The sequence below is a fragment of the Microtus pennsylvanicus genome, chromosome 3 (genome assembly GCF_037038515.1).
Source record: "Microtus pennsylvanicus isolate mMicPen1 chromosome 3, mMicPen1.hap1, whole genome shotgun sequence".
Lineage (NCBI taxonomy): Eukaryota > Metazoa > Chordata > Mammalia > Rodentia > Cricetidae > Microtus > Microtus pennsylvanicus.
In genome coordinates, this window is record NC_134581.1 from 49,933,156 (window position 1) to 49,958,552 (window position 25,397).

General features: G+C 39.8%; 1 protein-coding gene across 7 annotated transcripts in view; it reads right to left on the minus strand.

Moving 5' to 3' along the window:
• The window catches only part of Sltm (SAFB like transcription modulator), a 47,034-nt gene extending 21,660 nt beyond the window's left edge, over positions 1–25,374 (minus strand). For 2 of the 7 annotated variants that reach the window (XM_075965320.1, XM_075965318.1), the window contains exons 1-5: positions 24,825–25,221; positions 23,885–23,972; positions 12,845–12,909; positions 10,170–10,367; positions 9,314–9,361 (exon numbers count right to left, since the gene is read on the minus strand). In XM_075965320.1, coding sequence (XP_075821435.1) covers positions 9,314–9,361; positions 10,170–10,367; positions 12,845–12,909; positions 23,885–23,972; positions 24,825–24,986 — 561 coding nt within the window. In that variant the 5' untranslated portion in view covers positions 24,987–25,221. Of the gene's footprint in view, positions 1–9,313; positions 9,362–10,169; positions 10,368–12,844; positions 12,910–23,884; positions 23,973–24,824 lie in introns of all 7 variants that reach the window. The other 5 variants (XM_075965319.1, XM_075965322.1, XM_075965323.1 and 2 more) reach the window with 5 other exon arrangements.
• Positions 25,375–25,397: the final 23 nt, after the last annotated feature.

A 25,397-nucleotide genomic window follows, 5' to 3' on the forward strand; every position in this document is an offset into this window, starting at 1 on the left:
GGATTTGTGCTACAGGCAATCAAAGCAAAGAACATAACCGGGGCTGAAATATGGCTCAGAAACTAAGAGCACTGACTGCTCTTCCAGAGGTCCTGAGTTCAATTCCCAACAACCACATGATGGCTCACAACCATCTATAATGAGATCTGGTGCCCTCTACTGGCCTGCAGGGATACATGCAGGCAGATGCTGTATACATGATTAATAAATAAATCTTTGAAATAAAAAAAAAAGATCCAAAATAAAAAAGCATAACCACTTAAAAGACATTATTTAATAAAACATTTGATATTTCCCAAAATTAACTGTGTAGTAACTTCAAAACAGAAATATTTCAATAAAATGATGTTTTTCTTGGAGGAGGAATTTTTGTCTTTTTAAGGAAAAATAACTTATTGAAAGGGCAGGGTGTTTGGCAGTTACTACATTACTGCCTGCAGTCAGGAAAAAAAAAATCTTTCGTTATTAAGAAAACACTGCAAAGATTACTGAGGTAGTTGTTCCAATATAAACTCTCCCAACATAAGCCACAGAAAAGTGAGAGAGTTTCAAAAGATGTTTCCATGAACATCTTGGTCACACAACTTTTTTTCTTTGGTTTTTCAAGACAAGGTTTCTCTGCAGCTTTGGTTCCTGTCCTGGAACTAGCTCTTGTAGACCAGGCTGGCCTCAAACTCACAGAGATCTGCCTGCCTCTGCCTCCCAAGTGCTGAGATTAAAGGCGTGCACCGCCACCACCTGGCCGTCACACAACTCTTAAAAGACGCGCTGTGCAGATACAGATGAATAAGCTGGGAAGCTGGGAAATTTCCCACTAGCAAAGCCTTAAAGTACTGCTTCTCAAACACCAGTGTACAACAGAAGCCTGGAAGCGCTTGCCAATCAGGCTGCCGGCACCAGTCCCACAGCTTCTGATTCTGCAGGTCTGAAACAGGGCTGAAGGATGTGCGCCACTTAACATGTTTCCAGGTGATTCTGATGTTGCAGGTCCAGGAAGGACCCAACCAACTCCTCCTGTCTAGCAGTGAAAGAAGATTTCATACAAAACTTTCAATTCAAGTCAAAATGAACTTTTTACCACGGATAACAATCATAACATTGTGTCTATGTGTTGGTACACATGCACATAGCAGCCAGGTCAATGACAAGTGTCTGTCCTCTACAGTCCTCCAACTTGTTTGTTTCTTAATGAGATAGGGTCTCTCAATGAACCCAGAGCTAGAACCCAGTTAGCTAGATTGGCTGGCCAGAGAGCTCCAAGGATCTTCCTGTCTCATCCTGTCATCCCTACCTCACCTCGCCAGAGTTACGGTGTGCATCACAACAGGCTTTTACACAGACGCTAGGGATCTGAACTCAGGACCTCATGCTTGTTAATACAAATCAACAACAACATAAATGCTATCGGTCTACAATATCAAACCTATTGGTCTGTGTACCAATATTGCATACTATGATTTCTTTTCAGTTGTGAAGTTTAAATTTTTTTGAGGGGGGAGAGGGAAGGAAGGGAGGGAGGGAGGGAGGGAGGGAGGGAGGGAGGGAGGGAGGGAGGGAGGGAGGGAGGGAGGGAGGGAGGGAGGATACTACAGTTGTCCTTGTCCTTGATGCTGGGGGATAATCCTCTTGTACACTGTAAAGATTTGTCATTCATATTGGTTCAATAAAACACTGATTGGCCAGTAGTCAGGCAGTAAGTATAGGGAAGGGCAACCAGAGTAGGAGAATTCTGGGAAGAGGAAGATCGAGAGTTAGTCACTAGGCAGATGCAGAAGAAGCAAGATAAGAATGCCTCACTGAGAAAAGGTACCAAGCCATGTGGCTAAATATAGATAAGAATTATGGGTTAATTAAAGTTATAAGAGCGAGTTAGTAATATGCCTGAACAATAGGCCAAACAGTTTATAATTAATATAAATCTCTGTGTTTATTTGGGACTGACAGCTGTGGGACCGGATAGAACAGAAACTTCCATCTATACTTGAAGTCCAGAAGAAGGCATCAGATCCCTCAGAGCCAGTATAGGCAGAGTATAGGCAGTTATGAGCTCCCCAACATGGATGACAGGAACCAAACTCTGGTCCTTTGAAAGGACGGTGTGTACTCTTAGCCACTGAGCTACCTGTCTATTCCCCAAGAATTTAATAAACTTCCACATGGGGTTGGCAAGATGGTTCAGTGGGTAAAGGCACTTGCTACCAAGTCTGACAATCTTGAGTTTAATACGTAGGGCACACATGTAGAAGGAAAGAACTAACTTAACACAAGTTGTCTTTCACCTCCACAGATGTGCTATGGTACATGTGTACACACACATACACTTCAAAATTAAAGAAATAAATCACCACCTCTTGAGCATTTAATTACACAATTAATGTGTAGCACTTGAACAATGCTTTGGGTAGAGTAACTGGTGGTGGCAGCAAGGGGACAATAAGTTATTCTTAAATTTTGAGTAAATTTTTTCCTTACAAGCTCAGGTATGGTTTACTAATTTACCTTGAAAGGGTAATAAAATGAGGTATCTTAATCATTTACTTGCAGCACCAACACCACTACTTTCAAGCTATTCTAGTCAAGATGCAACATGACGGACTGAAGGAAAAGATGTCTAATTAGGCTGGGCACTGGGGGCAAGGCAGAGACAGGCATATCTCTTCAGTTTAAGGCCAGGCAGATCAACAGAGTAACTTCCAGAACAGCCAAGGCTACCACTGGGCCTTCTCTCCAGCTCCCTAGATACTTTTCTTAATTCAACAAGTCTACTGAAGATCTCATAAGTCAAGTGTCTCCACACAGGGAGACACATATCCTCCAAAGCCCAAAGGACAGAGGGGTCTGACCTAATTCTTAGGAAACAATGCTGGTAACAGCAGAGTTGACAGTGAGTGACCACATGTGGAAGTGCACACTCATTCGAATAGTCTACATGTGTTTCAAACTCCTTATAATAGACAAATCAAGAAGCATGGAAATGTCCATACCCATAACACCTGTGTACAAATATACAATGTGTTTGAAAACAGTCTCCTTACTGAAAGCAGTCTTTAAATTAGCCACTGTGGGAATTATCTTAAATAAGAGAATTTCATGAGTGGAAATGAATTATATTTTCTAGAAAGCAGGTGCTCAAGTAGTTATCTTGTAGTGGAGCCTATAACCCTACTCAACACCAAGCTCCTCTCTTTTCACATAGCCTAGGGACAGCAAAAAGTCAAATCAAGCCTCACGCACACTTTCAGTCAGCCACATTCTACTGCCATCCTTTAGGTTAGTCTGTGATATACATGGGTCTCTATGGTAAATAAAAAGATATATATTCAGCCTGTCTGAACAAGCCTTCAAAATTATCTTGCATCAGTAACTGCCTGACATCTAGATGACAATGAGCTAACCTGTGTGGGAAAAACAAACTAACTCAGCTAAAAATAGGAACAATCTGAGCTATATGGATAATAGTAATGGGCTAGCATATGTTACATATTTTAAGCCCATAATAAGCACTAAGTATCTGCTGAAATAAAGTCATTGATAAATATACAGTAAGGTATTATTCTTTCTAAAGGACTTCTAAGTTCAACAGAGCTTAGAAAACTCCTACTAGTGTGGGGTTACTTACTGAAAATATGTAGTATGAACAAATAAATAATAAATGAGTCACAAAGATGACTTAGCAGGTAAGGGGTACCTGCTGCCAAACCTAATGACCTGAGTTCGACCCTGAGGACTCACATGGTTGAAGGAGAGAAATCACTCCCACAAGTTTTATCCTCTGATCTGTACACACACACACCAAATAAGTGTAATTAATTTTTAATGAGACATATTTCTTAAAGGATGAGGTTAAGCACGAGATGTAGGTAATCAGTTGGTCTTTACCATTAAAACAGTTTTTTTGTGATGCCACCCATCTAGACGTTATCTGTAGACTTACATGTGATAGAAAATGTATCAAGAAGTAAAAGAATGAACAGCGAGTAAGCACTAGACTGGAGAAGCATTAATTTTATAAAGAGAACAGATGCTTTGAGAAGCACACAGATCCCCCAAAGCACACCCCAAAAAAGGGAAAGTTCCTCACATTAGAGAAGTGTTGTATGCATAGGTAAACAGATAAAAGAACAGACATGGTATAATCTTAGGGCACTACAGGGGCTCTTTTCATTGCTCTCTTTGAGGATATATTCATTTCTATTTTATAGTAAAAGTGTTTTGCCTACATGCATGTAAGAGCACTGTGTGCCTGGTGACTTCAGAGGTCAGAAAAGGACACTAGATCCCCTGGAACTAGAGTTTCAGATGGTTGTGAGCTACCATGTGGTTGCTGGGAACCAAACCCAAGTCCTCTGCAAAAGCAACCAGTGCATTTAAAGCATTAGGCCATCTCTCTAGTCCCTCTTTGGTTTTTGAGATAGGATCTCACTATGTAGCTCTGACTCATCTGGCACTTGCCTGGTCTCAATTCACTGAGATTCTTTTGTGTCTGAATCCCAAGTGCTAGGATTAAAGCTGTGTACCACCAAACCCAGCCACCAAAGAGCTTCTTGAGAAAAGAGGAAACGTTTAAGATTTAAAATCCTAACAAGAACATTGTAGAAAAAAAATGTTCAGAAAATTCCAAGTAAATGACATCTTCAAATGAGCCAAACAACACCACAAAGACACTAACTGCACATGTTCATACAATACCACACCGGTCAGCAAGGTAAAGTTTGTTTTAAAGTATGGTGCTAGAGTCAATCCAACCCTTTGTTCATAGTAGGCAAGCACTCTACCAACTGAACTACACCCCCAGCCATGATTTTTAATGTTCAAACTGACTAAGAGAATCTGCTCAAAGTCATAGTACTATAATTAAGTAGAATAGAACAGGAAGCAGCGTTCATCCAGAGACTTAACCTCAAGTCAAACGCTGAGAACTGGGTTTAAACACTTAACACTGGAGTTACTGCCCTCACACAAACATCATCCTTGTTTGTATTTTATAAAGAGACTATGTCAAGGACTTTTTAAAATGTGTTTTATGTATATAGGTGTTTTATTTGCTTGGATGTCTGCACCCCAGAAGAGGGCACCTGATTCCATGGGTGCAGACATAGACTGCAGTTATAAAAGACTGAGTGCCATGTGAGTGCTAGGAATTGAACTCAGGGCCTCCTGAAGAGCAGCCATTGTGTGTGTAACCACTGAGCATCTCTCCAGCCTATGTCAAGAATTTTAAAAAATTAATAAGGGAATGGCAGGGAACTACACGAACATCTTTTTAAATATCTCATTTCATACCTTGATGTAAAATCAAATATATATTTTAAATATGTATAGAATTAGATTAAAATAACTGTAGAATCCCAGAAAGTTACAAATTAGGTTTTTAAAATCAATCATTAAAAAAAAGATGAAGCAAATCAACCAAAATATGTTTCAGTAGGTGCTCTACTCCTTGGGGGCAGAACTGATCTGCAATACAGTACTTTGTTCATCCTTAATAAGAATATGCTAATTGGGGAGGTCTTAAGTCATCTTCAGTAATGACCTTGGTGTGAAGAATGTGAGTTAAAGGAAATGAGTAACTTCAAAGTATCCCTATGAATGATTTACAAAAAAAGGCCTAGAAATAATAAACAACTCAGGAGCAGTGAACACCCATGAACCTGACTGCTGTCCTGACAAAGGATTTACCACTAACATGAAGCAATGACTACATAAAGGTCTAGCAGAAAGAAACCAGAACACCTATATATACACCAAAAATAAAGAGCTAAAACTGCTCACTAACAGAAAGTGAGAATCTTCTCAGCTTCAAGGATAACAATAGACTGACATACATTAAATATATTAAACCCATGAGCCTGAAATAAAAGGACAGAAAGCAAAGAAAAAGATCAAAAGCTCATTAGTACTATTGAAGATGCTGATCAACTAGCTCATTATTTGGAAATTAGTGAATAAAAGGGGGGAAAAAATCAAATATATATCCTGGTTTTTCTTTATAAATGGTACTACTTAATAAACAAACAGTATATAAAGGGTTAGTTTTTCTAGAAATATTCCAGTTACTACTATGACCAGTTTGTAAGGTATCACCAATGACTTCGGTGCCATATAAAAAGACACAACAAGCAATTCATAGGCAATTCCACATATGAAACACCTGTCACTCATGCTATCCTTAAATGTGAGAGTAAGCCTAGCCACCAACTTATCAATTTCAAGTAACTATAGTAAGCAGAAATATGTTCAAAGACACAGTGGAATGTATCCAGCAAAATCTAGATTTTGGCTAGGCAGTGGTGGTTCACGCTTTTAATCCCAGCACTCAGAAAGCAGAAGCAGGCAGATCTCTGTGAGTTTGAGGCCAGCCTGGTCTACAGAGCAAGTTCCAAACAGCAAGGGCTACACAGACAAACCCTGTCTTGGAAAAAAAGAATAAAAAATAAAAATTAGATTTTAAAGGCTCTATTGCAGTGCTTGGAAAACTGTTATTTTTATTGTAATATAGCCAGGCCCATTCATTTTTACATTGTCTGTGGCATAGGTGAGCAATTGTGAAACAGACCTTATAGCCCACAAAAGCTAAAATATTTACTGTCTGGGACCCTTTAAGAAAGGCTTTGCAGCCCTTCCTCTATGAGATAATCAACTAAGTTTTTCAACAAGTAAAACAAGAGAAACTAAGTTACAGAGCAAGCCACAAATTAAAAGGGCCTTGGGCTGGAGAGATGGCTCAGTTAAGAGCACTGACTGCTCTTCCAGAGGTCCTGAGTTCAATTCCCAGCAACCACATGGTGGCTCACAACCATCTGTAATGAGATCTGGTGTTCCCTTCTGGCCTGCAGGCATACATACAAACAGAACACAGTATACATAATAAATAAGTAAATATTTAAAAATAAATAAATAAATAAATGGGCCTTAACAGGCATATCAATCACAGTAGATAGGTCTGGATTCAAACAAGACCTGTAAAGAAAAAAACATCCATAGCTAAAGGAATATTTGAATATTAACTTCATTGCTTAATGACATTACAATTTTTATATTAGGAATTTCTTTTAAAGCTACATATTGAACATGGTCATGGACAATGGATTTGGTTTTAAACACTACAGAAAGTACAATGTAAATGAAGGTAGGGGAAATAAGATTGAAGGAACTGAGAATACCTCAGGTTGGCTAATAATTACAGCATCTATACCCCTAATTCATATATTCATGAAACATGTTTAAAAACATCAGATCACAGGGGAATCTGCATAAATTTGTATGTCTATACAGTATATAAATATATTATAATAAATTATATATTATATAAATAATGCATATACATTATTTATAAAAAGGAAAATAAAGGATTATAATTTTCTTTCTTACTTTTATTTTTTTGTTTGGTTTTTGTTTTGTTTTGTTTTTTTGAGGCAGGGTTCCTCTGTATAGCCCCAGCTGTTCTAGAACTCGCTCTGTAGACCAGGCTGGTCTAGAATTCAGAGATCTGCCTTCTTTTGCCTCCTGAGTGCCACCACTGCCCAGTTACATTGTCTTCTTGTGGATTTTCAGACAGGGTCTAGTTCTGTAGCTCAGCCTGATCTTGAATTTGCAATCCTGCTGCCTGTGATGCACCTGTTTTGTCTTCTAAGTTCCAAGTTAAGGCTGTACTATAATTCTCAACTATAAGATTTTATTTAAAATCTCTCTAAAGATGTCTTGTATCTTGGTCTCTGAAATAACTGTTTCTTACTATCAAGATGGAATGGTTCACTTATTCTATCCTATAAAAATTAGATTAAACTTTAAAAAGATAACCATTCCATGAAATACTTTACTTCCACCTATTAAACATGTTGCAATAAAGTAGCCTGTGGTGTAAACAGGGTTCTTAGATGCAACACTGCCAGGCAGCTCACAATCTGTATAACCCAGAAGCATCCCAGTAGTGGAACCAAAATGCTAGTTGCTGCTGTGTGGTGGTGGCGCATGCCTTTAATCCCAATACTCGGGAGGCAGAGGCAGGGGTATCTCTTATGACTTTGAGGCCAGCCTGGTTTATAGAGAAAGCAGGACAAGCTCCAAAGCTTCAAAAAAATCTAGAAAAACAAAACAAAAACAAAAAGCTAGCTGCCAAAGATACACAGAGCTCAATTCCAGTTTTCTGAAAATTTAGTAATCTAGAAAAATACTCCCCCGTGTGAAGGTTCATCTCCCTCAGCTATCATGCAGAAACGAATGTGCACAGACAGAAGAGGGACAAGTCTGCTGCCTCTCACTGTCCAAATGGCCAGAAATGTCAGTTCTCTTCCACTGTGAGGGAGCCACAGCTCATCTCACAGCCAGAGACAGTCAGCTACACAATCGTTGTGGGTTTTTTTAAGATTTATTTTATGTGTATAGTGTTTTGCCTGCATGTATGTCTGTGTACCATGTGCATGCCTATTGCCAAGTGTAGGCCAGAAGAGGGTGTCATATCCCCAAGGACTGGAGTGATAGATAGCTGTGAGCCACCATGTGGGTGCTGGGATCTAAACCTGGCTCCTCTGTAAACAGCAAATGCTCTTAAGCAGGGAGCCATCTCTCTAGCCCCAGCTCTGCAGTCTGCATACACATTCCTCAAACTGCTCTTCTAGCGGATACTATCAAGTCACAGACTCATCACCATTTTTGCTAAACCTAACAATCTAGTCAATGGTGAGGTATCTCTATTTGAAAGCATGGCTATTAAAGAATTAATATACAATAGGTCCTTGTGACTAGGCGAAAAGACAAAGGATAGTATTTAACACTGCAGAAACAAAGATATAAATATTGTTTACAATGGTAGCATACTCCCAAATGTACACTATGCATAGCATGGACTAAAACAAGTTTCACCAAATTCACGCACAGCCATTTTTCACATTCTACCTTCCACAACAATGTCAAGAACAAGATTTTTCCCCACTGTTATCAAAGTTGATCCACCAATGTTAAACCAATAAAAAATTAAATAAAACCTTGAAAAAGATATACTTTATGCCACATAGAGAAAAAAAAATCAAGATTATACACCTCCCAAAAGTCCAGTTTTTTTTTTTTTTGAGAAATCTCTACTATTTTACACAAAGGTTGGACTTTCTAACTCTAAAAATTATAGGAACCTCCAGTCCTAATCACTTTTGTGGTACCTGGACCTTCAACTGCCAACAGTTATGCACATCACATTCAAAGCTCAGGGTTAAACTTAAAGCAGTTTTATGAATTAAAAAATTAAAGTAAAAATGAGATTGCTTTTCCAAGCCCTTCCACCCGCAGTATTATACTCACAAGACTAATGCAAACTTACTTGGGCTGTTAGAAAGGTGTCATCTTCACCTTCTTGAGCTTCAACGTCCTAAGTAAAAGGTACACAACAGCTTTGCTTTACAAGACATCGGGGCACAATGGGAATGCTCTGACGCTCACGCCTGCTTATCGTCTGCCTCACTCTGATAACTGCGGGCACCAACCAGGAACTCAGGCTATCCTCTTTATGACAACATAAACATACCAACCATGTCACTACATGATTAGAATGTCCTGAGCCCTCAGTTACTAGGCTAGGCAGGAAGCAAGAGCCTTATGGACACTGAAGCCCTCATTCTCTAAAAGCCAAAGGTTTTTCTAAGATCTAACATACTTCACAGCAGGATAAATGGTCTGTTTCAAAAGAAAAATCAGAAATTTGCTTTATATTTCAACTTTCATTTTCTTACCCTTAATAATAAATGAAAAAATGTACTTTTTATCCTAGTGAAGCAGCAAACAAGGGTGGAGCGACCGACCACCAAGTAATACTGACAAGGTCTGAGTGAAACAGGCACACTCATTCCTAGTGACATAAAAAACCCCCCAAACCTTAAATATTCAAGGTTGTAAAGAGGCTATCAGACATACAGAATATAGCCTAATTACGAAGTCATTATGGCATGTTGTATAAAAGCAAAATATAGAATCAACAGCAATTTCTGGCATGGTAATAACTATGTAAATATATACGTAAAATAAGCAAAAAATTTAAAAGCCTTAGATGATAGGATTCTGGATAATTTTATAAATTTCTTTTTAAATTCTGAGACCTCCAAATCAAACTAAAAAAAAATACTTTTTACTAGTAAATCTTAATTTCTCTGTGTCATGTTTTAACAAAACTGGCTAAAGACCTGACTTTCGATGTCCTCTTTTTCTCTATCTTCTATTGCTTCTGCCTCTATTAATTCATGAGTTTTCTTGTTCTCTTCTGCAGAAAGCAACTCCTGGGAATGCACAATGTCTTCTTCATTTTCACCAAATTCTTCCAAGTCCTTTAGCTCGTCATTTCCATCTTGTTCATGTGTCTCTTGATTCTCCAATTCACAGTCCTTTTAATGGTAAAAACATTTGGTACAACCAGAGGCAAGTAGTGTGGGTTATCCACCAAACACTTTCAGAAATTGACAACTCTACACGAGGCAGATTTGATTTTACTTTATGATATTCCCAGAGTGAAAGTCTAAGCATTTTTATCTGTCACATTAACTGTTTTTTTTTTTTGTGGTTTTTCGAGAAGCATGTAGTCAATACCACAACCAATGAGCCATGACTGAATCTCAAATTTCACACTGAAATATAAGCTGAATTGATTGCTAGAGAGATGCTTTAAGCTCAATTATTTAAGAGTTTCTAAGTCACAGTATAAGAGTTGTCCAAAAGACATAGCTTCTAAGAAATGAACTGATTCTCCATTCTCCATGTGCCAGTCAGATTTAACATCAAAGACCCCAAAAGTCATATGCATATTTTAACAGGAAGTTTACTTCTAGTTAATAATAGAGAACTCCCAAGTGCTGCATCAGTCTAGTCTTTAAAAGTATGAATATTATTCATTTAAAAGTATTTGTTTTAAAAATCTCCCACTGCCAATTTAAATAGGATGGGGACATAAGATTTAAGAAGTTGGTTTGGGCTAAAAAGGAAAAATGTCTAGTGAGAAAGGAGGGCAGCAAAGACCATGGCTGCTCTACAGTGCACACTGACTGAAGACTGGCTCCGGTGAGACTGACATCATCACAGTGTGGCTAGGCAGCAGTGGGAACTGATAACAGTGCAGAAGCAAAGAAGCAAAAAGATGGGAGGAGTCACTGAGGAACTACACCATTCTGAAGCAAACCTAGACTTCACTTACCCACAGAAACAACTGCTGTACTGTCCAAGCATCTAGGCAGTAGGTGCCATTTACCCACCACTATTCTAAAAAAATTCCAAAATTAGCGCACGCCTTTAATCCCAGCACTAGGGAGGCAGAGGCGGGCAGATCTCTGTGAGTTCGAGGCCAGCCTGGTCTACAGAGCTAGTTCCAGGACAGGAACCAAAAGCTACGGAGAAACCCTGTCTCGAAAATCCAAAAAAAAAAAAAAAAAAAAAAAAAAAAAAAATCCAAAATTACAAATTCTAGAAGCAAGAAAAGAAATTCAAATATATCACATATACTTTCAAAGCGAAGAAAGAAATACTAAGAACTGAAGGTATATTCACAGAGTTTTCTCAAAATCTCCTTAGCTCTCCCAGACCACAGGTCACTTTAGGGCTGACACAGAAGCGTTCCTCCCAGTAGATGCCATCTCAATACTCCCATCAAAGAGACCTGAGTCCTCAACAGTTCACACTGACACAGACTACAGCAGGAGGAAACTAAACACATTTTACAAGTTTCAGTGTTTCCAGCTTATAATTTTTGCTTAGTCACACATTAGTAAAGAAGTACAGAAAATAATAATGAAATAGACCTAGTGAAAAACATACCACAAGAATAATGGATACCAAAACTAAGGAGTTCTTAAGGGCTCAAACAAAAGCTGATTATGGGAATGCAGTCACGAAGTTTAGTGGCTCCGCAAGCAAAAGTTACTAAAACGATCTGCTTTCAGGGTTCTCAATAAAATGCATCTATCTCTGTGTGGGGTCACGTGTGTGGAGTAGAGAGGGCACAGAGCTGGGCACATGAGCTGACCTCATAGTCAATACACAAACATACCCAGAGACAACTGTGACAATGTGAACTAACACAGAACATAGAATAGGTGAGAATAAAAATGTGTAATTTAAAAAGAACTGTGATCATTAATACCTGTGAATGTCACAGTGTTTAAGACCCAATGAACAGCACGCTACATTTTGCTCAAAGAAACAAAATACCCTACTAAAAATAACTTGCTCTATACTTGTAATACAAAGAACTGTCACTGCCCCAATCAAAATTACTATTTAATTTTCTGTTTTTGAGGCACATTCCTTTTTGGTTCAAAAAGATGTGGTATATTTAACTTTAAAGGGCATAACGAATTCCTTAATTTGATCTTTACTAGATAGTAACACTTCAGCAATCTTCCCTCTCCAGTTTTAAAGTATATATTATCAAGTCCTACATACTGTAGTACATAAAAGTTAATGCAGTAAGTAGACTGGGAAAGTATCAGCAGCTTGTGTCCACTAACACCCCATTATCCAGGCTGTCCTCCAGGTCCACAGGCCTCAGAGTCCCACTTGAATGCCCAAATATACTCATTTGTTTTAGTTTAATTTGTTTTCTTAAGCCAAGGGTCTGCATAGCCTAGGCTGGCCTGAGAGATCTGCCTGCCTCTGCTAGGATTAAAGGCATGTATCACCACACCCAGCTTAGATTTTCTTCATGTCTCAGTTGGTTACAGTTACTTCTTGTATAACTCAGTTATGAGAGATCATGAGGCTGCCAATATTTAAGTCTCTTTAATCTATGTACTTCAGTGTCTATTTTCCAAGTCAAAAATCCATGAATTCATCACACAAAGTAAACATCTTAACCTAGAGATTAACACTTTACCTTGACAAAAGTATCATCTTCGACAGAAGCATCTCCGCTCAACTCATCTGCTTCTTGTTTTTTACCTGCGAAAGAAGGACAATAGGCTAACAACCAGTATTTTATTACTTTAAGAAAATAGAACATTCTACACTTACTCTACAGAATCACTCTCCACACCTAAAATCATCTACAAATGGGAACTACTTAAAAATCACTTCGTCACAGCTATCCCAAACAAAAAAAAGTTTTCCCAAAGCCATGCCACCTCACTGACATGCATGCTATCAGGGACCCATCACCTCAACTCACCTAATGCCAACATATATTTTCTTTATATACATACACTCTGTCTTCAGTTCTGTCTGCAGTAGCACCTTAAACAGTATTTTACAATCTATATATGTAATCAGATCTTATAGCCAAGTTCAAGATTCAATACCCATAAAATCCTCAATCCTCCTCTTAAATAGCTTTATCTAATAAAAATTTCACACTTGGTCACACCTGTTATCCTACCAATTCGGGAGGTGGAAGCAGGTGGAAGCAGGCGGATCAAGAGCTCAAGTTACTTCAAGTCTGAAGCTAACCTAGGCTACATGACAGAAGTCTTTCCCATCCCCTGTACAACACACCAGTTAACACAAACTGCCGGGTTTTGTTTCCAGGACCTCGCACCTCCCCATGGAGGGAAAACAGTCTTTGGTTGTACCTGGCTAAATGCTCTTTACCCCCAAACCTCAGTATAGCAGTACTGACCCCTTTAGCATGAGGACCGGATGCTGGTCACTCAGCATGACACTTGGCAGATGCAAAGCAGGAGAACTGAATTCCAGATGCAGACTATCCCCAGTTTCCAGGCAGACTACAAGATTTCTCTGCTCAGCCCTCATTTCTAGAACTGTGTTATTTAGTGGAATTTAACGAGTGCTACTGCAGTTTTGGGAAGAAAAAAATTTTTTTTCCACACAGCCAATGCTAAAAGTTTCTTGTCTCTTCAATAAAGATCCTCCCCCCACCAAAAAAACTGCCTAGAAATCTGTAACACACCATAAATGCTGTCTTTAGAAAATCAGAGCCATTGAAACTTTCATATTTAAATTTTAACCTTTTTTTCCATTTCTTTTGAAATGTAAATGGACATTTCTTCTGAGGCAAACTAAACTGCATTTTCCTTTTGCCTGGATCAGGTATTGACAGTGCTGCTGTCTAGATTCAGTGACTCGAGAGACTCTAGTTACTAGAATAAATGTTAAATAGTTTTTCCATATCCTCTACCCAGTCACCCCTTTTCTTTCACATGTTGCAATTTAAAACCCTCTCTATGAATGAATGAGTGAGTGATAACAGAAAACAAAATACTGGTCCTACAACTGTAAGAAGCAAGACTGAGAGAATATGCTTTCCATTTAGTCAAGTGAGACTACATATAGTTTTTAAAAGATTACTTTCAAAGAGGAAGGAGTTAAGACAGGGTCTCACTCTATAGCCCTAGACAGCCTGGACTCACTATGTAGCTCAGGTTGGCCTTGGACTGGCCTTCTAGTGCTGGGATTATGATGCATGAACTACCACTGTTGGTTTGAACTTCCTATTTAGAATACTGGGGCCTATATTTTAGGGAGCTCATAGATGTATAATATACTTTAAAATTTACAATTATTAACATTTTTATCAAAAATTTACTTTTTCAGTATTTTTATACAACAATCAAAAAAGCCCTTGGGAAGACTGAAGTTTAAATATAGAAATGACTTGAAAGCCAGCCACTTCATGGCCCTAGTAGAACCTTTCAGTTTGTTGGGAAGAAAACAAACAAAGGTACTGCTTTTCTGAAAACTGGGTGCAACAAGCTCATTAAATTATTCTATTATAGAAGGACACATCATAACAGAACTATTTAAGGACAAGCAAGTTGACCCAACTATTACTAGCACTTGCAGCTCTTCTACAAGACCCAGGTTCTAGTCTCAGCACCCATGTGGCAGCTAACAACAGTCTGCAACTTCAATTCCAAGGTCGGATGCCCTCCTCTGGCCTGCACCAGTACCAGACATCAGTACACTTATATACAAGCAGGCAAACACTCAGACACATAAAGTAATAAACATTTTTTTTTAATTTAAGGATACTATATTTTGGGGGAAAAAGTTTCAAAAACCTGAAGCCCTTCCCTTTACAAATACACATCCAAGTTACCTAGAGGGCAAAGCTTAGGGTGAGCTCCTTTAGTTGCCTCAAAAATTCTAAGTTTCACTTTGTAATTAAAATCTGTCTTAGAATTTGCAAAGCACTTTTTAAAAATATGACTTATTTTTACAGGCATGCTTGGGTACACAAGACAGGTTTCCACAATTTTACAAAGTGATAAGGTGCTCAGAGGTCAAGTAGCATGCCCCAAACCAGCGCAGTCTCCCTCGGTTCCGGGGAGGCTTTTCTGACCCACTAACAAGGTCCATTCTAGGAAATAGTTAATGCATACAATTTACAGGCGCCACACAGCATCGGAACAAGCTACACATCGGGCACACTCCAAAGGGAAGCCCACATGCTTTAGTTTACTTAGAGGAAGCTCAAAGGCACTTCAATAAAAATTACCAGCAGCACTGCTACTGCTCACTGGCTTTCTGCTGTCCAGACTCTCCAAGTCTATACAGTCACATACTTCAGCTATTCACCCTCCTCCAGCTACTCTGAAGCACTCATTCCACAAACTAGAAAACTGAGGCTGAAAAGATCACAAAGACAGTATATTTAAATCAAGCCCAATTCTACTCCTGGAAGCCAGGAGATCTTTGAGAAGTTAAAATGGGTCACATGTTCAACTACTATTTCTCATGCTGTAAATAAAGGCTCCGAAGTGCCATCTTTAAAAATGTAAATGGTGGTGGCACGAGCCTCTAATCCCAGAACTTGGGAGGCAGAGGCAAAGGCAGGCGGATCTGAGTTGGAGACCAGCTTAGTCTACAGAGTAACTTCTAGGACACAAAAAGAAACCCTGTCTCAAACGTGCCCCAACACCATCACAACTGTAAATTGTGGAATTCTCAACAGTTAAGTAATTTGCCCCAGGACACACAGTCAAGAGGCAGAGGAGGGTACACAGAAATGTCTTACTATTGCTCTATGCTATTTCCAGATGTCATGTTACACGAAAGCACTACATAGTTACCATTTCCTTATACACTTTAAAACCACAGGATAAAATTGGGCAACACAGTGGTGAGACTGCCTTACACAGTATTTGAGAAAACTTAAAACTCACACTAGCTTTTGATCACTTTCATAATCTATAACTCTGGGTTTATTTAACTAATGCTGAATTTGAAACTACAGTGAAAAAAGAAAAACTATTCTGCAACTGCTTCCTCTGTACAAAGAAGTTATTACCTCTCCCTACAAATATAACTAGCCTGCATAAGTCACCATGTGCACCATACAGCAGGGAGCCCAGTTTGCACTAGAGCCAGCAGGTGTGTTCATTGTCCTGCACCTCCTGGCTGGTCATAATAGACTAAGTAGTATGTTGGACACTAGTAGGCCCAACTGGGACAAAAGTAAGAGGTGGCATGGCAGTCAAAAAGTTATATGCAGCCTCATCCTGTCAACAAGGCTGCAGTCACTTTAACTGACGCTATGAATTGTGTCTGTAGTTCTCCAGCTTCTCGTGCAGTCACAGATGTGCAAGGACTTCAATTTCAATAACACTACACTTAGCACACTTTATTTAGGGGTAATCATTTCTGTCTGCTCCTCTTAACCCTGTGCTATGCAAAGATCCTACAGACAGGCAACTTCACCTCCTTTGTCCTTCAGGGAATCTAGCATGTACCACAGAAAGGCAAACTGGCCCAAAGGAAAGTAGCATGACCAGGATGAAGACTAACTCAAGGTAATGAAGATTGCACGTTATTTTTAATGCTTTGTGAAACAAAACTGGAAAATAAGTTGGCTAGTAAATATTGTCTGAAAAAAAAACAAAATAGAAAATTAAAGCAAAATTAACATATCATATCTTAAGTTATAGTGGAAGAGGTAACTATTTTGACACATATAACATTCACCAAAATGCTATTTAAGCAAAAATCACACAAACCAAACATTGACAAATTAGAAACATGTCTGTGAATGACAGTGTATAGGTAAACAGGTTTTTTTTACAATTGATTTGTATTTTATGTACAATGGTGTTCATAAATTATGTACATATATTGCATGTATACCTGTGTAAGGATGTAAGACACCCTGAAACAGGAGTTATAGACAGTTGTAAGCTGCCATGTGGGTGCTAGGACTTGAACCTGGGTCCTCTGGAAGAGCAGTCAGTGGTCACAAACACTGAGCCACTTCTCCAGTCCCACTGAACTTGTTAATGAAACCTTGAGGCCAGTAATGTCTGAGAACTGCGAACGTACAGACTTTGCAACAGTGGGCATTCTATGTTCCACTTCCTAAATTCAATTCCCTTACAATCATCAGAAATGCCAGGTATGGTGGCACACGCCTTTAATCCTAGCACCTAGAGGGCAGAGACAGGCAGATACCTGAATTAAAGGCCAGGAGAGAAACTACCTCAAAAAACAAAAAGCAAAAAATAAAAAAAGAGCCGGGCAGTGGTGGCGCACACCTTTAATCCCAGCACTCGGGAGGCAGAGGCAGGTGGATCTCTGTGAGTTCGAGGCCAGCCTGTTCTACAAGAGCTAGTTCCAGGACAGGAACCAAAAGCTATGGAGAAACCCTGTCTCGAAAAATCAAAAAAAAAAAAGAAAAAAAGAAAAGAAATATTTAGAGAAATATATGAATAGTATTAAAGGTTACATCAAACAGGAATAGCTCATTTTTACCAAATTTTTTAAGCTTTCAGAACATATACATTTCAGAAATCATACATAAAAGGTTTTAGGTTGCTGAGTGGTGGTGGCACTCACCTTTAATCCCAGCACTTGGGAGGCAGAGTAGGCAAATCTCTGTGAGTTCGAGGCCAGCCTGGTCTATAACAGCTAGTTCTAGGACAGGCTCCAAAGTACAGAGAAACCCTGTCTCAAAAAAACCAAAAAAAAAAGTTTTAGGTTACAAACTGATTTTTCTTCTCCAAAGATAAACTGGTCCTTATAAGATTTACAATCTTCCTTAAGTTCAGAAGTAGTTACAAAACAAAATCTACTTAATAAATTGATTTTAAAGTAATTTTTCCAAGTAACTTTATCCTTAAACACAAGATGTTGCTATGAAATACAAATAAGGGCTGAGTTGTAAAGCGTGACGGTGGCTCTTGCCTAGCAGACATGAAGCCCTGGGGTCTAGTCCCCACTCTCAGGGAGGGAAAGAAGCTTAGTTACCAAATGTCTGTTGGAAAGGATATGGCTTCCGATTGACGCTGATGTTTCTAGCCAAAACCTCCCCCCAAAGGCATGCAGTAGCCTAGAATAATCTTTTCACTACGCTTTCTTTTGTGTGTCTGGTATGTGCATGGGCACATACGCTGGTGCGTGTACAGAGGACAGCCTGCAGGAGTCAGTTTTCTCCTCAGGGATCAAACTCAAGCTGTGCAGTGGCAGGCACCTTTTATCACTGAGTCATTCTGCCAGCCCCAGCCTAGAATATTTTTACCAAAAAATCATTCCTGTGGTAACTGCTGGCATGTATTTTAGCTACTGCTGCTTTATTTTACTTTATTCTTGAGATAAAGTTTCCCTATACAGGCCAGGCTGGCCTCAAAATTAAAACTCCTGCCTGCCTTCCAAGTGCTAGGATTACAGGTGTATACCATCACACCCCGCTGTATTTAGCTTCTATTAACTAACACTTTACTAATAGAACAAAATTTCTCAGTCTTTGTACCCTGTCTTAAATATAGCAGTTGCTGAATAAATGAGTTTTTTTTTCTAATCAGGGGAAAGCAAGGGGAAAGAAATACATACACATATATATTTATGTATATAGATCTCTGTGTGTATGTGTGTATAAAAGGTGATTCACATTCATCGTAATGAAATCAATACCCAAAGTATGTTTTTTTTAAGTCCCTTAAATCTGTCATCTAAAGATAATTAGTATAAGGCCAGAGAGGATCCAGGTTCAATTCCCAGCACCCACATGACAGCTTACAGCTGTCTGTAACTCCATTTCCAAGGGCTCTGATACCGTCACACCAATGCACATAAAAAAGTTAAATAGAAAAAATGCTTTCTTTAAAAAAAAAAAAAGATAATTAGAATAAACAGTCATGATTTTTAAGGATAGTGAAAGGGCCAGAGGTATATATAGTTCAGTAGCTGAGCATCTGCCTGGCATGTGAGGCCCTAGATCAGGACTGACACCTCAGCACTGAGAAAATAATAAAACAAGTAAAAAAATAAAAAAAATAGTAAAACAAATAAAAATAAAAAAGTAGTAAAACTTAATTGAGTTCCTGTTAGGCTAAGGTTTATACCTATCAACTAAAAACAGTTCTAGGGCTGGAGAGATGGCTCAGTGATTAACAGCAACCAATGGCTACCTTTGCAGAGGACCTAGGGGTGACTCACAGCTATCTGTAACTCCAGTTCCAGGGGATCTAATGCCTCTTCTGGCCTCCAAGTGCACCAGGCACACAGGTAGTACACAGACATAGAGGCAAAACACACATAAAAGGAATAAATCTAAAAAATGTTAAAACTCTTATATATGTGTGATGTGCGCATGAATAGATAAAGTCCACTCTCATATATGTATGATGTGCGCATGAATAGATAAAGTCCTGCTTACATCTCAGCACATCTGTGAGAATCAAACAAATGCAGTGTGAAAGGTTTCTGGAACTACAAAACTGATGAGTAGAGTCTCCCAGAAAAGGCAGCATAGCCCCAGCTGCACATGAGAACCATCCGGAAGCTTCCAGAGAAGACTGGTACCTAGGCCCTGCCAGAGCATGGAAACTAAGCCTCAAAGAAGTGGGAACCTGGTGCCTGATTTTGAAAATGCCAATGACTTTAATGCAGAGTATAGAATATTATTTAAATGATGGGTTTGACAAAAGAGGCCAGAGTGAGAAAAATATGAGAGACAAATGACTGTTTTCAGATTCTCCACACTGAGCAACAACTATATGATGTGGACTTATTTAAATTGCTGAAAAGGGGGGAAAAATAGGCCTGGAGTGATGGCTCAGCTGCTGGGAGCACTTGTGGCTCTACTTTATAAAGGACCTAAACTTGATTCCCAGCACCCACACAGTGGTTTACAACCATCTACAACTCCAGATTCCAAGCTGCAAGGGATCCAGCATCATCTTCTGACTTCCTCAAGTATGCATGCGATATGCATACAAACATTCAAGCAAAAACTATATAGATAAAATAAATTTTGTTTTTGTTTTTTTGAGACATGGTTTCCTTGTGAGCCCACCATTGCCTGGAACTCACTCTGTAGACCAGGTTGGCATCAAACTCAGAGATTCACCTGCCTCTGCCTCCAAATACTAGGACTAAAGGCATGTGCCTCCACAACCTGGCTGATAAAATTAATAAAATTTTAAAAATTAAAAAAAAAACCACAATGACAAATTCAAGATGGTAGAGTAATGAGCTATTTTTTTGTTTTTTTTTGCATTATTCTGAATTATCTAATTTAAAAAAGAAAAACACTTCACCTTTATGACCAGAAAAACACTAAGCTACTATTCCAGAGTAGAAGGGCTGACACACAGCGACTCAGGCTGTGCAGCTTAGGATTTGCAGTTAATTCCAGAAGCTGTAAAACACTGTGGTCCTTTCATTCTGTCAGAAGAATGGCTGATTAAATAAATCAATAATCCACATGGGCTGTAAGCCGTTGTTCAATCTTTCCATTAAAATCTCATGCCATCAACACTAATAATGACTTCTGTCTGTAATCCATGCAAAACCAACAGTTTATTTTACATGAGTTCACAAAATGGAAATAAGTCTTAAGTCTCCAGCCTCTGACACATAATACTTAAGATGACTGCCCTGGCAGTAAAGTCCTATATTGGTATAAACTAGCTATAAGCCATATTTGATATCATAGTTGAAAACAGTGCAATAGTACCCTATTGATAATATTGTTTTAATGGATGGGACAAATGGGCTGGCTATGTGAAATGAAAACAACATACGAGCCCTGACACCAGGTGATATTCCAGCAAGGGACAGGAGGCATTCCAATGCAGCTACAGCTTGGTAACAAACAGAAGAACACTACAGTGAACTGTGCATTCTCAAAGTATACTTCACATAGTGAGGATATTAGAAGAACCCACTGTGCTCCTGAGATAGCCTGACGGACTATTAATGCCTGATGTAAAAGTTTCCCACAAACATGTAAGTGAAACAAGCGACAAGAAATACTTTGGAAATTATTAGTCAACAATAGTCTTCAGAACTTATTCAACAAACATCTGAGCAGACATCACTTGCCCCAGGCTGTTAGAGGTGTAAAGACTACATCCTGGGTCTTCAATGATCCTTACATTATGAATCTTTCAGTCTAGCAGGCACACAAGAAGCACCCGTGACAGTCCTGCGCTCAAAGTCCACCTTCCACTACACCTTTATTAGTGACTAAAATTCAACACGCTAAAATTTAAAGTAAGTAGCAGGGCAGAACGACCATCCACTGGGACTGAACTACTCAGAATGTGCTCTGTGGCTACTAATTACATTATCCTAGTTGGTAATTTTTGAAAGTTTTGTAGAATAAACACATAATATTATCTATTCTATTTTCTCGCAAAAATATTAGATATCAGATGCTTGGCCTAACCAAAATTCCAATTACACTTACTCCTAGAGGGGGAAATTCTACATCTGTTTTGGTTTTGGGGTGTTTTGTTGTTGTTGTTTTCATTTTTCTTTTTAGCCTGTATGCACTAAAAATTACTTTCAACGCCAATTAAATTATTATATTTAATTCTGAATGCTATATTGACTTGGTAATACATAATTTGTTGAAGTTTATAGGTGATTTTGAAGGTTGAAAATATAGACAAAATCAAATACAATATCTCTGAAACAAGGCAGGGAGGCCTTAGCACCACCTGTTTAACTGCTTTCTTAACACACACCCAAGTAATACGAAACTAACTCTCGATGGGAGAAGCTTTCATCTAAGTTACTTATTAAAAAGTTCCCCGGAAAGAGACTGTAAAGAAACTGAGAACTAATTCAGAATACAAACTGCTTAATGTTAGCTACATGTTATTACAAATACCAGAATCCACTAGAACATAATCAATACCACAGACTTTTGTCCTTGTAACTGTGTTTTTTAAACATCCTATATGTAAGATTATAAACTCCTTTTCCTCTAACCTGTCTGAGAGTAATCATTTAACATATTTTAGGTGGGGGAGTACAGGGACTGAACGTGGGCTAGCCCACTGAGATTTACTCTGGATTGAGCATACATTCTTTTAAGATATATGTATGTATATGCCAAGAACTACAAATATAAAGAATAAAAATTTCAAAATCAAACAACAAAAGCATGTGTGAACTGAATAAATCAGATGGCATATCAAAGTTAAAATCATTAAGTTAACTTGAGACTATGATTAACAGGCTTTTTAGCTATCACAATACATCAGATAAAAGACGTGAATCAGAAACCTATACAAAACATGTTCATTCCTATAATATTTCTTTCCTGTTATGAAACAATTGCTTCACTAGCAGCTTCCAAGGTGATACAAATGTTTAAAAGCCACAGATCTTCAAGGTAACTCTGTTAATCTTCTAAACTTCTATCACCATGTTGTCATTACTACCAACCCAGGAAATGCTTCTTCTCCCTTTTTAATTTCTATCAGCACATCCAGGGAACTCTTGAATCAAGAAATCTCAAATAGTATGCTGACCAGGTGCTGAGATACAGTGTTTAAGGTCAAAATTGATTCCCTTCTATTAAGATTAATCTATTCAATCATCGTTGGTTGGTTGGTTGGTTGGTTGGTTGGTTGGTTGGTTGGTTGGTTGGTTGGTTTTTCCAGACAGGATTTCTCTGTGTAGCCCTGGCTGTTCTGGAATTCACTCTGTAGACCAGACTGGCCTCAAACCCAAAGATCCACTAGCCTCTGCCTCCCGAGTGCTAAGATTCAAGCAAGTGCGCTGCTGAAACTGTCGGGCCTATTCAATCATCTCACTCCCATTACAATCCTATTTAGGTAGATCAGGTACAGCAGTGAAGAAAGTTATGTTAGAGTAACAAAGTGTCATAGAAATCCACGACTTACTCCACCTAGATTTTCTAGAGAGCCCGGGCATCAGACAACTGCTTGTCTACCCTCTGCCACAGTTCTTCATAAGTGTGTGGGGGTGGGGTGGGGGGGTGCAATTATTCAAATAAGATTACACTAACTGGATGTTTTCAAAAATACCTAATTACCATTTGTTACCAAGACATTCATTTGAAAACTACTTATAGCTACTCACACCAAAACATTCTTCCCTTGGAAATACACCTAACCTAATTTAAAAGTTACGACATTAAAAACCTTTAGTATCCCCATAGCTTAAAAACTTCTTTAAAAGCTAATTAATTATGGAAGTTTTGCCTTTATGAGTATGACTGATGAAGTCTTTTGAATTTCACTGGAAATTATTAGACTACATAATGGAATAAATGCAAAATAACCAGTATGTCAACTAAAACACTAAACACAAAGGTCACAGAACTTTAACACACTAGAAAGAACAGCAAAGAGCCAAGGAAAGGTCTGGTAGGAATTTCATCAAAACTCTGCCAATTGTGGGGCAAGGTAGACACGGATCAAATGGTATTTTATTCTTCAGTACATCCTACTATGAAGGCTCGGTATGCAACATAATTTTACTTTCTCCAGAACCAATAAAGAACTTTCTCACTTTCTAGTCAACTTCAGCCCGATCTAAAAGGCTACAAGGACTGGGAGCCTGGTAACTTTTCTTCCTTGACCCAAGAAGGCAGAGTGCCAGAGGGAAATAGCAAAGAGTAGCACTATATAAACAGGGCAAGTGGTACAAGAGCAGAGCCAAGTTATATAACCAAAATATAGTTTAAAATATGTTCAGAACTCGTAACAACCTTTGCCTTTGGTTGGTTTCTTGTTTGGAGTATCAGTTGAAACAGTTAATTCAATATTATCTGGATCGCCTCCTTCCTCTTCAATAGCCTACATTAGAAAGAGAGGTTAATATGCTACACAAACTATCTAAACTTACTTTATAAAAACTTAATGAAAATATATTAGCAAACCTCAAGCCTCAAGACATTAGAATTGCCAGTTATTTTACAAACCGACTTCACAAACGAGTTATTACAGTACACGGGGAGGGGGTATGTCATTAAGAATCAAAATGTCATGGGACTTGAAATTCGAACCAGTCGATAGTTATATGTCACATATACGGAACAAGAATCTAAATATATTACAGAAAAGTTTGTAACTACTTAAGTAACGAAGAGTTTTCCTAACGTGTATTGCGTACACTTGTTCCTCAGCTTCACGTGAATAAACCTGAAAGCTTAGCAGGGCTGAGAACATAGATGATTACGCTGATGCAATCAGAAATTAAAAATTAAAAATAAATCAACTAAAAGCCCAGGGGAAGAAGATAAGCCTTCCTTCTCATTTACCCATCAACTCCCACTACCGATTTCTCCGAACAGGGGGTGAAGAAACGGTTGGGCACAATTAAACGGTAACTTCGGTCAAGTCAGCAAACTAACCATCGCCTCGGAGACCGAGCGATGCACGCGCTGAGCACCGACCGCAGGCCAGGTTACCCGGCACCGCCCGGGTCTGCAGCACCGCCCTCGGCAGGCCGCGGCGCCGACCGAGAGGACGTCCCGGGGGAGACAGGGGGCGCGACCAGCGGCGGCTCGCGAGGCCGCTGAAAGGCCGGGCTTGTTGCGGAGGCTCGGGCCTCGCGCGCCCGGCACGCACAGGCGCCGCCCGGTCCGCCCCGACCGCGGAAGCGCAGTATCCAAGCGGCGCGGCCTAGGCTGCGCGCCCGGGCCTCACCTGCTTCAGCCGGGAGACCAGCACCGTCTTGACCCCGTTGATGTCCAAGTTGCGGCGCTTCAGCTCGGACCTGAGGTCGATGACCCGCAGCTCGGTGATCTTCTTCCCTTCCGCCTGCCCCGAGGCGGCAGAGGCTGCCACGGCCCCGGCAGCGGCAGCCATTTTGGGAGAGCAGCGCGCTGCCGAGGCAGCGAGTGGGCTGCAGGGCGGCGGCGGCGGAGGAGGAGGCAGCGACGGTGGAGGCGGTGGCCGCGGCAGCACCAACTTCCAACCCGGGCCCGGGTGGCCAGCGGCGCCGCGCAACGCTGCGCACAATGAGCCGCTGGCCACGCCCCCGCGGGGACCACGCCCCCCGGCCCGCAGCCTCAGCGCAACCTGCAGCGGCACCCGGATGATGAGTGCGCGTGCGCACTGAGCAAGCATGGCGGGGGCGGAGCTCTGAACGACTACCGGCGCTGCCCCTGGCGTGGCCCCGGACCGTCCCGCGTGTCCGACCGCGCAGCTGTCCTTGGCCCCGCGGTCCCCACTTCTCCATTAGCCATCTTCTCGTCGCGTCTCGCCTCTGGAGCTACC